This window comes from Hakea prostrata, chromosome 8 (assembly GCF_041222555.1).
Source record: "Hakea prostrata isolate BN-2017 chromosome 8, UWA_Hpros_2, whole genome shotgun sequence".
Classification (NCBI taxonomy): domain Eukaryota; kingdom Viridiplantae; phylum Streptophyta; class Magnoliopsida; order Proteales; family Proteaceae; genus Hakea; species Hakea prostrata.
In genome coordinates this window covers 36,985,162-37,001,720 of record NC_142607.1, presented here as the reverse complement: position 1 = coordinate 37,001,720, position 16,559 = coordinate 36,985,162, and the positions used below count along the sequence as shown (strand labels likewise).

Here is a 16,559-nt window from a genome sequence, read left to right as displayed (position 1 = left end):
TGAATTGTCTGTCATTTAGTATATTCTTGGGCTTAAATCTCCGATGAAAATCATTTCCTACAATGGGCGTCACACTGAATCACATCACACTGATACTGAATCATGTTTTCAACTCCTAAATGAATCTTATTGAGAGTATCATATTGTATCGCACAGTATCACCAAAACAATGCAATACTTAATGATACCTCTTTCTTTCTAGGAAAAAAAGACAAGATGTATGTAGGCGAAAATGAGATGAAATTGATACTTTAGGCAGTGGCAGAACCAATTTGATTATATAGCGGGTCATTCAGGTTTAGCATCCGGCGGTATGAACAACATTCTGGACAGAATTTCTTAGACTTCCTAAAGCACTAATGATAAGAATAATTGTGTATGATATTATTATATGAATAATTTAGAGTCACACCTCAAAGCTGTATCACCCCCAATTCTGCCTCTAACATTTGCCCGACTCTCCCCATGTCGAGTAAGAAATATTGGGCGGGGCGTGAGATGTGTATTTACCTGCAAACAAATAAAAATGGCTCATCTTTTCCCCTTTAAAAAGATAATAAGGAAAACAAAAATTTCAAGAATTAAGATGGGACATATGCCTATGAAGGACACATAAAATAATATATAAAACTTCAGATACATTTTCTACATTAGCCATGTAAATCTTTAATTTTAAGCTATGAAGTTTCAACTTAGTCATGGTAAGCAATACTCAAGTTAACTGAATTTTGCAGTTAATACATCAGGCCTCCATTCTCCGACTATGTTAAGTTTACAGGTATCATACATGGAAAGCATGAGGCAGCTTCTTCGTATGGTAGGTGTTCACTTCTGATGTGCAAAAGATGCCGAATCAGTGAGAGAAACTCACAGTAATGAGATTTTGGGTGGGCTTAGGAAAGAGCATGATTCTATTCACTCCTAGATGCTTGGTGGTGATAAGATAGTCACCCTTTTAGTCACATTAATACGAGAATCTCACGAGACTTCTCATGGTTCCACCATAGTGAATAATTAAGTTCAAACATGGTTCCTAATAGTGGGAGTAAGGACAGGTAGTAACTGTGGCCCTTGGGCTGGTTTCAGCGAGTTCCCATAAATGGTAAAACCTCTAATCTTGATACTCCAGCTGGTTTAGATTCTTGAGGATTGAGAAAACTGGTCTCGATCATGGCTGCTCTGGACATATCCAATGCTTTTGTTTGAAACTTTATGGCAAACCACCAGAGCAGCAGTTTGCTTTATATATATATATTAATGAATTTACTATTATCTTCTTAGACTGAGGATAAGACAGTGCAAATGTGTGATGACGATTATGCATAATTTACTTAATTTCAGATTTCTATACCTTCCCAGCCCTCTATTGCCATCTTTGTGTAGACAAGCAATGCTATTGCATGTATTTTCATTGTTGCCACTACCTAGATCTATTGTCGATTTGGTATCAGATAAATGACTAGGGTGTCAAGCATATATTTTACTTTTCATTCGTCATCATATGGTGCTACCTCATCAGATGGTTCTTTCGATAAAGTAACTGGTACAGGTGCTGCTCATGCCACTCCTCTTTATTTGTCTAGCTTTCCTTTTAAACGTCAACTTATCATTGTTATGTAATTCTTTTAATCTCATTCTTGTGTCTTTCAAGACCTGAAGATGAAGAAGATAATTGGTAGAGGCCATTAATTGGAGTGCTATACCTACTTGAGGATATACTTCATCTATGGCATGTATGAGTATGGCATCACCTCATCAAATTCATTGTTAATTGGGTTATCCATAGATGCAGAGTTTAAGACTTTAAATTGTCATTTTCAATCTGTTTCTAGTTTGAGTTGAGTACGTTCAGTTGGGAAGCTTCATTACATAAGCAAACCCCTTAGAGTTGATACATGGTTGACCACATTTTCTTTAGTCCATTTAAATGTTGGGGTCCTAATTCATTTGTTTCTAAAATTGGGCTTTCATTCTTTTGTAGCTTCTATTGATGACCTCCTCCAGCGGTTCTGGAGGCGGAGAGACGCTGGCGGTCCTCGCTGTGTCTCTCCGCCTCCTTCTCTCCTTCTCCTCTCTCTTCCTCTGTTTCTTCTCTCACTCTTCTCCTCAACTGGTGTCTCTGGAAGCGGAGAATGTTGTGCTAATGTTGCTCGAGAACAAATGGGTTGTTGACACTGTCCCTGAAGAAGATGTCGCCATCGCTGTCGCTCAAGTCCTCGAAAGCTCCGTTGCTGCCACTGCTGCTCAAATCTAATTGAAGCCCAATGCCACCTCTCCACTTGCATCGCCGTTGCTGCTGCCCCAGTAGAGGCTGCCGCCTCCGCTTAAGCTCAAGACCTTGTTGGCTCCGTCGCCGCTCACCTTATTGAAACTGTCACCACCAATGATGCTCAAAACCACAAAAGCACCGTTGCTGCCACTGTTCAAAATATTGATGAAGCTGATGCTGTCTCTGCTGCTCAAGTAGCTGTTGCAACCATTATTGCTCATCTCCCTCTACCCCCTGTTGGTTTCAAGGAAATCTCTTATTCTCCTTTTTCGGCTCCTTCTTCATCACCTATAAGCAGTGGCTTCAGGAATCCCTCCTCCGATAAGCCCTCTGAATCTCCAACCCACTCTCCATTTCCTTTAGCTTCCCATCTCATCACCGGCATCATTCAAACCACTCCACTTTCTGCCCTACCTGAATCTTGCTCGGCGCCGGTAGCCTGCACTTACCGGAGTCGTAGATCCAGGCAAAAGCCTGCTCAAACTGTTGCTTTTGTGAATCCTTCTGTGAATCTCTGCCATCCCTCGACTGCAGAGAGCTCTGCTAACCCTACCGCTGCCTGGAATCCAGCTTCTTCCTCTGTCACCGAAAATGCTTCTCCCAACCTCCTTGAGCTGTCGATCCTCTCCCCTGATCCTCCTCCCGAAGCTTTCCTCATCCATGAAAACTCTGCAGCCGAAACCCCTGACCCCTCTTCTCCGCCTCTACTTCTTTCCACTTTGGTTTACCACCATCTGGAAGACATGTTCACCAACATCCCTATTTCCCTTCTCTCCTCCGCCTCCCACGATCAGACTAACTTGACCACTCTACCCTTCCCTAAGCCCCCCTCTTTGGGCCCCTTGACCCATGGGCCTCAGCCTTCCTTCAATTCCAGCTCTGTTCTAACTTCGCCTATGTGCCCCTTATTGGGCCCCTCGGCCCATTGGCCTTCTCCTTCCAATCCTAGCTCTAATCAAAACTCTCCTATTCGGAACTGCTTAGCTCAATCTCCAATTTTTGCTCGCTCTCCCAACCCTCGGGCCTGTGGCTCGATCCCTACCGAACGCAATCCGAGTCCTACTCTCTCTCCCCCTTTGCATGTCCTTGACCACATTGAGCATCGTAGAAGCAATCGCCCTACTAAAAAGCACAACCCTTTCGGAGAAAACTTCTTGGTGGATATCAAATCCTCCAAGAAAAAGAAAAATAAGAAGGAATCCGCAAATTTGACTCGTTGGCCCAGTTCAGCCCATTTTCTTTGGGCTCTGCCCTTGTCGCATTGTATTTGCTTTTAGCATTGCTCTTTGTTAGCCTCGTTGTATTTGCGTCATTGTTTTTAATATATTTATTTATTCACCCAAAAAAAAAAAACTTCTATTGATGACTATTCAAGAGTTACTTGGTTTGCTTCATCATAGAACATTCAAAGCTGCCCGTTCTCTATTTCTTGTGCTTTTGTGATGAGGTTGAGACTCAAAAACACACCTTTGTGTATTCTTTGTAACAACAGTGCTAAGAAAATATTTTTGTGATATCTTAACTACTTATATCGTTCAACATGGTATTATTCACCGGTCTTCCTATGCCGACACCCCACAACAATATGGTGTGACCACAAGGAAATTTTTTGTTATCAAATGGAGGTCTCACCCGGTCTCATTCGTTTGAGATGGAGGTCATCAAGCCTTTTGGGGATGATTTTTCAACTGCACATTACCTTGTTAATCACATGACTTCCTCTATTTTACATGGTGTTCTTACTCAAGGTTTTAGTGTCAAGTATTGTATCAGTCAGGTGATTTTTTGAGATGTATCGTCTTGTATCAAGTACAGTAACATACTGGACAATACATTTTGATGCAATCCAATGCATGCCCTTTAAGAAAAAGGAGAGGTATCGATATGTATTGTATCGGCTGTATTCAATATGGATATGTATTGGCTAGTATCATATCTTGAGATACTTTAAACCATGGTTCTACTTCTACCTAATTTTTTCAATTTTGGTTCTTTAATTGCTTTGCCATTAAGTGTTTTCCACTAATTGTTTTATTCATGATCGTTTTCTTCCATACTATTTGTTTTATTCATGATTGTTTTCTTCCATACTATTTGTTTTATTCATGATCGTTTTCCTAGTGTTTCTTAGTTGGATACTAAAGCTGTTAAATGCACCTTTGTTGGGTACTCCCATACCCAAAAGGGTTATCATCGTTATTCTTTTAAGGTACAAGGATACTGTTAGAGCTGACATCTCCTTCCTCTAGTCTACCCATTGTATTGAGGGAAGAGAGAATGCAAGAGATGGAGAGAATTAGAGTGAAACAGAGATTCCTGAGAAAGTAGTAACAAGGCCCATATGCCTTCATATATGGAAGCTCTAATACAAGCTAAAAGGGGAAAATGCCCCTACCATACAATAAAGAAGCACTAAAGGTTTCTAAGTTGGATGATGACCATCCTTAATATATTGTTCAATACACTGCTTAAAGGCTTCTCCATCAGAACTGCCACCCATAATTTAAAATCTTGTTTCATCTAGGTATCTTGTGGGGTCGACACCACCAAGATATTGAGATTTCGGCCGAAATCTCTCTGAAAACTGGTACAAAATCTGTCGGATTTGATGGCATCTTTTGGTGGGTTTTTGTACATGTTTTGGGTCTGATTTGTCTTGGACTTCCTATTTTAAGGCTATAAACACATATCATGGTTAGTTGGACTAAAAAACAACCCACAATGGCCTTTTGGATTTGCACTCAAGCTTGGTTGTATGCAGTCGAAACTGAATGTAATTTCACATATCTAAACATGCTTGAAGTAGATTCTATTCTTTCCCAAGGTACAGGCTTTTTGTTGTAACCTTGGGTCTTGACCTCTTTCTTTGTTGCCTAGATGCTTAGCCCTCCCCCTGCCTTGTACATTCTCTGCTTTCTGCCCTTTCAGGTTCAGTATGATATTTATTTATTCATTCAAAGAAAAAAGCATGCTTGAAGTATAAATTAAAACCAGAGACGAAGAGTTCCTTTGTTGAGTTTTCCCGTTGATTTAAGGTATACTTTGCCCAAAAGGGTCCACAAAATCACAATAGGGGGTTTCCAGTCGAAACCAAAGACAACATGAGGGCTCTGTAGAAGTCCCAGTTGAGATCCCAACAAGACCTGGTTTTATCTCTTTTTTATTTTAATTTTAGTCCCTTGAATTTATGAAATCTAGATAAGGGACTGAACTCTGGAGATATTTCAAAATTTCAGTCGAAATTTGTAAGATTCATTTTCATCACCCATCTCATCTCGATGGGGTCAAGATTCTTGAGATCTCCGAGATTTTGTGAGATTCCAAACCATGCCACCACCACCATTGTTACCACCTACTATTTTTTTCCAAAATCATCTTCCAAGAGTTTGGGTAATCTCTTCTCCCATTTTTCTTCATCAACCACTGCCTTCTCTTCTTCATCGGCTGGTCCTACCCCAGGTAGTCATCCTTCTATTTCTCTGTCTTATGACCTTGATATACCTATTGAGCTTCATAAGGGTGTATGGGGGTGTCCCCACCATCCTATTTAATCCTTGTGTCCTATTTCGTTTATCTACTAACTTCCATAGTTCCATTCCTGCTTGACTAATGTAGCCTTATAGGATCAGAGGACTAAGGGATAATTGATGGGATCAAAAACAGAACCAGCTAGAATTGGAACAATTTCAGGTAAAAAGGGGGAATTAAGGCTTTTGGGTTTCAGTTTAGGCTTAGGATCAAGATGGGGGAGATTGAGGAATAATAGCTATGCTCCAAATCTTGGAAGTTCTACTAGTTAGAAAGACTGGATCCGATGGTCACGAATTGGGATTTCATAGGTGGATCAATCTCTCAGAAAAGGGGCTTGAATCTTGCATCTTAAATGGGGAAACTGTAGGGATCTCTTGATTCGGTTGATGTAATGATGATGCGATTATATATATATAACCCCAAGAAGGGGAAGAGGAAAGAGAATATACAAAAGTTGGAGGGGCAACAACAAGCCTTAAGGGGGGGGGGGCTGGAGGGAGGAGCCTAAACCCCAAGTAGCAACAATGAGCCTGTTCCTAGGGGTATCTAAATAGGGGGTGGGGGATATGCTGAAGTCCAGCAGAAACGTCAAACAGATGGCTCTATAAATCATGTCCAAGGACCTAGATTTGGAAGTTCATCACTCAAGGTTACCTCCCACCACAAGTAGTGGATAGTAGCACTGAAAACCTTACCAACTAGATCAAAAATTGAGGAGCATGGGAAGGCTCTCAGAATCCAAGACCTCTCTCAAGCAAAACCGAAGGGGGCGTCCAGAGTAGGACCAAATGGGAAGGAGAGATTTCCTCTATACCGAACAAGAAAATGGGCAATAAAAGAATAGGTGATCAAGGTCCTTTGAGCCATTCCAGCAAAGGATGCAATGAGGGTTAGCAGAGATGTGGCGGCTAAATGGCTAATAAGAAAGGACTGAGGAGGGAGTCCAAGGTTGAGAGCTGGTGTAAGGAACCAGAGGGGAGGGGGAGCAGGTAAGGTTCCAAGCTGATGAGAAAGAAAAGGTTCTGGAAGGGGAGGGAAGCCAAACAGTGAGGCTAGAAGGGGATTTAAGGAGGGGGGAGGGAAGTCCAAACTTGTTTTAGACAAGAGTGAGGCAAGGGGGATCAAGAGCTATTGATAATGAGGGGAGGTGTGATTATATTTTGGTGATGCAATTTGTGTGACAGGGTGACATGATTAGGGTTATTGGATGTTAATAAAGAAATTACAGATTAGGGTTTCTTGATAAAGATATGAGGTTTGTAGATTTCCTAGGTCTTAGGTGGTGATGTCTGTCGGTGTAGGGAAAATCTTGGATGGTCTCCGATGTTTGTGGACTGTAAGTTGTTGGAAATAAGGGTTTTGAAAAGTGAAATAGAACAGAAGGAGGCTGTGGGACTAAGAGTTTAAAAGAACTGCAGAATTCTTAAACTATATCATTGTAGTTACAATCCTTTGATGGCAGCAGCTTGTGGATCAATCTATGACCTTGTTGATGAAAAGGAATCTTAAAAGTTGAAGGGGAAAATTTAATCAAAACTTTCAGGGCTTCACACCAATAACAAATAAAGGGCCCAACCATTCGCACCAGAGACTACCCTAACAGATAGAGATTGCAGCAGCGGTGGAGGAGAAGAAAAAAGATAAGGAACAAGCCCTAGAGCCGATGGATACTTCTCTTGATGAAGATACACATAAAGAGGCTGACTATGAGGAACATTACCATAGAGAGATAATACAATCACCGAGATCCTGTTGCTGGAACTGTGAAAGACCAAGTGCCCCTCAAAGAGGAGGACAATATAGCTGAAGCTAGTATTACAGATGTTCACAAAGATATCATAAAAGCAGTAGTACCAACTGGAGACATGATCAAGGAAGACCCCAAAAGCATGGCTGTAACTCAGGTGACATCTCCCTCCATATTATCATCAAATATGAGGATGAATTTTATTCAAGCTGGGGAGAGATGATGCATACCTGTAAACCTCCATTCAAGAGAAGAAGGCCAGATAGGCTCTCGAGTTTGCTACCTAGTAGGAAAAGGGTTAGGTTAGTCCCATACTTGGTTTTTCTTTTTCTTCGTAGGGTCTTTTAATTTTGGTTAATCTCGGTTCAGTCTGTTGGTTCAGATGGTCCAATTTAATGTAAATCCTAGCCAACTTAAGATATAAGGGCAGAATATTCTTACAGCTTTTCTAGTTAATTTTAGCTCTTTGAAGACCTCCACAATTTAGAGGTTCTGTTTTTAGACAAGCCTTAGGTGTCCATGTCCTAATTCAGGTAGCGGTCCTATTTTATTCATTTCTCCAAATTATATTTGTAACAGGACAGGCAGGTTTATGGCCTCTATTTATACCCTAGTGAGAAGGACTAAAGATTTAGTTTTTGAGATTTGAGATTAATTGTTGATGTAACTTTCCTAATCCTCCCTTGGTGAAAATAAGTACTAGACTTGGACTCCATTGCTGGCTCTAAGGTTGGGAACCTTAGTTCCTGTCGTCTGTAGGACTGCCTTATGTATTGATTTGCCAAGCAGGTTGAAGACTAGGGAATCCCTCAGCCTAGGCAGGAGATCAAGCCCTCCTCCTTTCCCTTGTCTTTAATTTTAAAGGTACATTGCGCCACTCGAACTAGTCTATCCAGTTTCAAGTAGGATCCTCAAACAGCCCAAACGGATAGAAGTATCGCATCACATTGAGAATTGACTCGTCAGATTAACCACCTCCAGTCTACACACGAAATTCAAATCCCTTCTAAACCATGCGGCAAAGCAGAAAACCCCATTCCCACCATTAGAATTTGCTGAGTATTGGAGGAAGCTATAGCACCTTAACCCTACCACTTGATCCAAAACCCAGCCCCTAACTTCCATTAAAACTTCCATCAACCTGCCGTTCCTAGTTTCTTTTTTACAACCCTAACTTTCAGGTTTTCAGATCTTCCCCTAGGTCTGCTCACAATTTCCCTACAACCCATTGCCATAAGACCACTAAAACCCTAGAAACTAGCCATTTCTTGAATCTTCAATATTTTGAAACCCTAGATTCAAAAAGCCCATCCAAGTTAGAGCTGAATTCCCCCACTAAAAATACAACTTCCCCCCTCTCAAGGATTCACCCCATGTCACCTTGTAATCCTTTTTTGTGGTTTGATTATTAAACCAAGTAACCAACACTAATCCATTCGGCTACATATTCTATTATGGAATCATCCAATCACATACTATTATTGTTTCAAAAAAAACCCTACCATCAATCAAATAAACATCCTTTGGGTCCCCATTTGAGATTACCCATAAAGACATCTCATAAACTCAAACAATAATTGCCCTAGACCCAAAAAAATTATCCTGTCTAGGTTGGTCTTTCAAAGATCTTGGTTATTAGCACTCATTTGACTAAGGTGACATCAATTTGGCTCACTTGAAAGCCTAACTTGAGGCCAATGACCATGCAAAAATGTTTCTTGCATGAGGATCTCTATGAGGAAGGTTATATAGAGCAAACTCCTACATTCGTGCAGGGAAAGTATGGATGATGCATAAGCTCAAAAAGTTGTTACATGGGCTGAAACAATCACCTCAGCGTTCGTATGCTTGGTTCATAGATGTTGTGTCGGTATTTGGACTGACAGAAAGTGTGATCCTTTTGCATTTTTCATCTTTCTAATACAACAAGAAGAAGCCTTTTTCACAACTAAATGGGCCCGGCTACTTGGAACCTTGCCTTCCAATCTGCTCTATTTGAGGCCATACTAGATACAAGGCCTAAGTAATGCATACACTTTCTCGCCACTTCTCTTAGGGTTATATTATGTCTACCCCTAAATCTTCAAATTCCTTCAATTTGGATTAAATCACTTCTCATATGGGAGCATTTAAAGGCCTTCATTGAATGTGGTTGTGCCACCTCAATCAACTTTCTTGTAACTTATCATTTATTGGAGCTACTTGCCAACCAGCGCTAATATGATCATTCCTTACCTTTTCATTCCTAGTTTTGCCACTTATCTATCTAGAATCCTCATTCCTACTACAATAAATTTATCGACATGATGTTTCTTAACAGCCCAACACCCTGCATCATACACCATTAGTGGTTGTATCATAGTTCTATAAAATTTTCCTTTGAGCTTTGAAGGTATACATCAACGATATAAGCCCAGGGACAAACCTCTCCACTTCATCCACCCTATTTTAAATCTTTGGGAAACATCATCCTGTATATCACCTTTTCTTTTTTTAATTTATGATTGAGCCAAGATACCTATAATAATCACTTTGTGGAATCTCCTCATAAAGTTTCACCACCTCATCATTCATCCGATCACAACCAAAGATAAGCACTAGATATTCCATCTTTGTTCCACTTAGTTTAAAGCCTTTTGTTTCCAAAGTTGTGACTCATCTACCAATATAATGTCATCAACAAAAAGCATACACCAAAAAACCTCATCTTGAATGTCTTTGGTTAAATCATCTATTGTAAGTGCAAATAAACATGGGTTTAAGGTTGATCCTTAATGTAGCCCAACTGTAATTGGGAATTCACCAACTTGTTCTCCCACCATTCTTACACTTTTCAGTAAAGCATCAACTATATCTTTAACTTTGTCCACATATTCACTTGCAACATTTCTTTTCTCTAGTACTTGCCAAATTAATGCTTTAGGGACTCTATCATAAGTTTTTTCTAGGTTAAAAAAATCATATGAAGATCTTTCTTACAATCTCTACACCTTTTCATAAGTCTCTTAATAAGGTAAAGTGGTAAACAGCTTCTGTTGTAGAACTTCCAAGCATAAAACCAAATTGGTCCTTTGTAATAGTAGTTTCTTGTCTTAAACAGGCTTCCATAATTTTCATACTTCTAATATAGGTAAAATATTTGTTATCATACATGTGCATGATACTATCACTACAAGAGATAACCCTTCATGATTCAAGAAAATGAAGATGCATTTACAACGAAGTACCAAAATAAGATTTAAGAAGATTAGAATATTTCTCACATTTAAAATTGGCTTAACTAACGAAAATAAATCTCATTTTCATAGTGAATATGTGTAATCGACCTTTTGAGAGATATTACTATTGGAATCTCAACCCTCTAAATACACTGTTAGATCCAAATTTAGAACTTCCAAATGATGGTGGTGACATTCATAGTCGTCCTGAGAAGTATCAGAGACTCATTAGGAAGCTAAAAATTATTTGTTGTTCAAGATCTCATGAGATCGGGCCAAGATCTCGCTTAAGATGTTGCTCTTGTGAGGTCTCAGGAGGAGATCTAAGACGAGTCTCACGAAATGCATAATCACGAGCGAGAACTCAAACCAAGATCTCGGTTCAACCTAAGATCTCAATCGACCCATTGTTTTAAATCCCTTTCTCTAGCTTCCTCTCACCTCCTGACTCGCTGAGACCATAGAAATCTCATTTTTTGCAAGATTATGACCTACAACAAGGTTTAGCACACAAACAAGGTCATTTAAAGGAGTTCTTCAACCAAGGCCACAATAGCTATTCATGGGCCCAAGCCCAAGCTACTATTAGAAAATAAACCTTAATGAGCCAAAACAATGCAGCAACAAGAAGAACTGAGAAGAAGTAAGAAGAAGAAAAGAGAAGAAGAGAGAAGAAGAATTGAGACGAACCACACAAGCCTGCGATTCTAGCTAAAGAGCCTAGAATCACAACCAACTTATATTTATAGATTTCCAAGAGATCTAATACAACTTGAGAGACAAGTAACTGTCCTTTAGAAAAAGAAATAAAAAATTACAACTTAGAGACAAAACTTACAAATTTCTAGCTCCTAAAATCTATCCAAAATAAGAAGTTCTAAAAATAGAAACTATCACCAAAATAGAAACAAGCATCAAAATAGAAAGTGGAGTGAAAGAAGGCTGCCTTGCTACTGCCAAGGCTTGTGCACCAAGGCAGCAGCCTTGGATTCTGCATAATTCTCAAGAATCTCAACACTCCCCCTCAAGCTGGAGCATACAAGTCTCCTATGCCCAGTTTGCAACAGCAAACAGATAGACTAAAAACTAAGTCTGCATAGAGCTTTAGTGAACAAATCAACTAGTTGGTCAGTAGAGTTCACAAAAGGAGTCTCTATAATCTTTTTTTTTTTATTGCATCACGCACAAAATGACAGTTTACCTCTATATGCTTCGTCCTTTCATGGAACACTAGATTACTAGCAATGTAAGTAGTAGCCTGATTAGCACAAAACATTTTCATAGGCGCAACAATAGGGAATCACCTTTTCCCCAATAGGGAACGAAGCCACATCAATTCAATAGTCGTGTGAGCCATGTCTCTATACTTTGCTTCAACACTAGATTGGGCAATAGTAGATTCCTTCTTAGTCCTCCAAGTTACAAGATTTCCACAATAAGAAGTACAATAACCTGTTATAGACCGACGATCAGCTGCAAACCCTCCCCAATCAACATTAGAAAAAGCCACCAAATCCATACTCTAATTTGGCCGATAAATCAATCCCTTTCCAGGCCCACTCTTGAGATAAATTCCCTTTCCAGGTGCACTCTTGAGATACCGAAGTACTCTCATTGCAACATTCCAATGGGCCTTTCTAAGAGACTACATAAACTGGCTTAACACACTAATAGAGTAGGAAATATCAGAATGAGTAACAGTGAGATAAATAAGCTTTCCAATAAGACTCCTGGAAGGCTGGAACGATGGAACATCCTCTAGCAAGTCACCATCATCCACTCCTAATTTCAATTGAGGGTCCATGGGAATATCAATAGGTTTAGATGCAATCATACCAATATCTGTCAAAAGATCTAGTACATACTTTCTTTGTGACAAACTAACTCTTTTTTATTACGAACTATCTCAATTCCTAAGAACTGTTGTAGATCACCAAGTCTTTGGTTTGAAAAGAATTCTGTAAGTATGCCTTGAGTGTATTAATAGCCCCAGTATCACTGCCTGAAAGAACAATATCATCAACATAGACTTCCATAATGACATCACCACCATCCTGTCGTCTAACAAAAATAGAGTGATCAAAATAACACTGAACAAAGCCAAAGGACTCCACAGTCCTGCTAAAATTTTCAAACCAAGCCTGTGGAGATTGATTGAGCCCATAAATAGCTCTATGGAGCCTACAAACATAAGTATTGTCCTCCCCCTAAGCAATATAATCTGGAGGTTGCTCCATATAAACCTCTTCGTTGAGGTCACCATATAAGAAGGCATTCTTTATGTCAAGTTGAAACAGAGGCCAATCATAATTAAAAACTAAAGAAACCAACACCCGAACATAATTAAGTCGAGCCACAGGAGAGAAAGTCTCAAAATAGTCCACACCATATGTTTGTTCCACAAATGCAAATCTGTCAAATGTCTGAGTATGCATCATTGTTGTTTTACGACTATCATTAATGTCAAATATTGCATAAGCTTTCTCTAGAGAAGGAAACGGTTCCCGTGAAAGGATTTAAGCACATATATGATCATACTCAATGTTGAGACCGGCTAGAAAACATATACCCGAAGCTTGTCCTCCCACTTTTGATAGGCAACAACATCAATGGCATAAAATGGAGTAAAACATCCATAAAAATCAAGGGTATTATAATAGTCTCAAAGAGGATTATGATACTGAGACAAAGTAAGCTCCCTCTGTTACTGCTAATGAATTTTCCTTCAAGTTTCAAAACATTAAGCATCATTCCCAAACTTGGAATAAGTTTACTTGGCAACTTTCCAAATTAAAATAGAATTGGGAAGAACGTAACCCTTTGCAATACTTGGTTCAATGGAATTGAGAAGAAATCCCAAAACCAATCACTTATCAGTCTCCCACTTGTCTTAAGTTGTATAAGGAGAAGAGGGTTTGATAAAAGTTCCATAAAGATGGACAGTCAAACTGCGAGCACCAACCTCAAGAGAAACAGATCGAGACTAGTGAAGACAATTGGTCCCTTAAACCTAACAACGGTCATCTGAAAAGGAGAAAAATCACGATCCCGAGAAACAAAAGAAACAAGAGGATCCTCCATACCAGATGTACCAGAAGAGGTGGAGTTAACGGAATTGGCCATCGCAGGAACTAAAACAAATCACTCACTAAGGAAAAAATAGATTTGGTAGGAGAAAAAGTGCTCACCACCAAAAATAAGGCATATAGGATTTTTAGGCCAAAAAGAAAAAATTTAGAACATGATAAGCAGAGGGATGAAGGTCTTTGGAGCTCTCACAGGGAGAGGCGAGAGGCCTAAAGCCAATTCCTGGGCTTAAGAGGTGTCAGCAAGGTGGTCTAATACTCCTAAGAGGATCGTAGGGTTTAGGGTATGCTCCTAGGAGGAGTCGCAGGGTTTGGCAACACTTCTATGGGCTAGCGACAACCCTGGAGGAATCACAGGTACTATCGCTCCTCTAAAAAAGAAGATAGTGGTGGTGATAGGGTCTTAAAAGATCTAATGATTAGGTGTAGGATTAGGTGTTGTGGTGGAGGAAAAAAGGAGGTCTATGTGGCGGTGATGGTATCTAAAGGTGGTGCAATGGCTATGGTGCTATCGTGGAGGCACTACGATGAGAAGGAGAGGAGATAGAAGGACGGCGGCAGGTGCCCCGGCTTGCGGTGGTGGTGGCGCTAGGGTTTAGATTAGCGATAGCTCTGATATCATGTTGTAAGATTTAGAGAAATCTAAACTTGTGTCTAAGGGACACAACAAGGCCTTTAATTTATACTAACAACTTTCCAAAAATAGAAGAGATTCTCCAAAAGTGGGAATATTACAAAGAGAACAACAAAAGATTCTAACAAGACAATTTGTTGAGAAAGCCGATTGTGGTAGAATGGCTTATTGATCAATGTGATCTCAAAGCCCTCTATTTATAATTAAATGGAAAGTACACTATTACATAAATACCCTTACTTGGGTAACAAGAAATAGAAATTTACATAAACACAAACTCTAATTGAACTCCTAGTAGAATCCAACACTCCCCCTCAAGTTGAGGCATAGATATTAGTCATGCCCAACTTGCCTACAGTAGGAAGGAAATCTCTTTCTTTCAAACCCTTAGTGAAAACATCAGCCACTTGGTCTCCAGACCTCACAAAAGGCATGCAGATAAGCCCTTGTTCCAACTTTCCTTTGACAAAAAAACTATCAATTTCAATGTGCTTAGTTCAATCATGTTGCACCAAATTATTAGAAATACTAATAGCAGCCTTGTTGTCACAATATAACATCATAGGGTTTGGAACTTGGACTCCAATATCTTGCAGCAAGCCTTTCAACCATAGTAGCTCACAAACTCCACGAACCATAGCTCTATATTCAGCTTTGGTACTGGATAAAACTAGCACATTCTGTTTCTTACTTCTCCAAGTAACTAGATTACCTCCAACAAAGACAGTAACCTAAAATTGACTTCCTGTCTAGAGATCCAGCCCAGTCTGCATCAGTGTATGCTTCTACTCTTAGATTATCAGTGGGTGACAAAAGTATTCCTTTTCCAAGAGTTCCCTTCAAATACTGTAGTATTCTGGTAACAGCCTTCATATAAGCTAAATATGGATCATGCATGAATTGGCTCCCTATCCCCACAGCATAAGCGATGTCTGGCCAGGTGTGGAACAAGTAAATAAGCTTCCCTACCAACCTTTGGTATCTTCCTTTGTCCACTGGATCTCCCTCTTTTTCTTTAAGTTTAGCTCCAACTTCAATAGGGGTTTCAACTGCTTTATACCCCAACATTCCCACTTCTGATAATAAATCTAGGACATATTTTCTTTGGGATAGGAATATACCCTTCTTTGATCGAGCCACCTCAATCCCTAAGAAGTACTATAACTTCCCTAGATCTTTAATTTCAAACTCTCTGGCAAGAAAGTCCTTCAACCTTTGAATTTCTTCACCATTATTCCCTGTGATGACAATATCGTCTACATAAACAATGAGAAGTGTGATCTTAGTACCTGACTTCTTGACAAATAGTGTATTATCAGCATTGCTTTGTTTGTACCCAATGGAAGTCATTGCCTTCAGGAGGCGTCCAAACCAGCATCTAGGAGACTGTTTTAACCCATAAATTGGCATCTTCAACTGACAAACTTTCCCTGCAGTATTGTCATCGGAGAAACCATGTGGGATTCCCATATAGACTTCTTCCACTAACTCCCCATATAAGAAAGCATTCTTTACGTCTAGTTGGTGCAAGTTCCAGTCTTGGTTCACAACTACAGATAATAGAACTCTAACAATGTTTAGTTTTGCAACAGGGGCAAAAGTCTCCTGATAATCAATCATATAGGTCTAGGTAAACCCCTTTGCAACTAGTCTAGCCTTCAACTTGTTGACTGATACATCCATATTTTGTTTAACCAAAAACACCCATTTGCAGCCCACTTGTTTTTTTCCTGGAGGAAGTGTAACCAGCTCCCAAGTATCATTTTTCTTCATTGCCTGCATTTCCTCTACCATAGCTGCCTTCATCTCTTATTAGCATAGGCTTCCTGCCAACTTTTAGGAATAGATATAGATGATAGAGAGGATATGAAAGCTCGGTAAGAGTCAGACAAAGAGTCATAAGAGACATATTTAGCTATGGGATGCTGAGTACAAGATCTGACTCATTTTCTAACAGCAATAGGAAGATCAAAAGAAGATACCTCAAGGGGAACAGTAGAATCTGATTCTGGAGCAGGAGATTAAAGTGGTAACGTGTCACCTTTCTCCACCTGCTTTAGCCAATTGTAATTAT

At 39.7% G+C, this 16,559-nt stretch overlaps 1 protein-coding gene across 2 annotated transcripts in view; it reads right to left on the bottom strand.

Annotated features, from left to right (window-relative positions):
- Positions 1-16,559, bottom strand: part of LOC149007719 (6-phosphofructo-2-kinase/fructose-2,6-bisphosphatase-like) — a 77,948-nt gene that overhangs the window by 21,715 nt on the left and 39,674 nt on the right. For both annotated transcript variants that reach the window (XM_089166557.1, XM_089166558.1), the window contains exon 16: positions 413-510. In XM_089166557.1, coding sequence (XP_089022683.1) covers positions 413-510 — 98 coding nt within the window. The remainder of the gene's footprint in view (positions 1-412; positions 511-16,559) is intronic.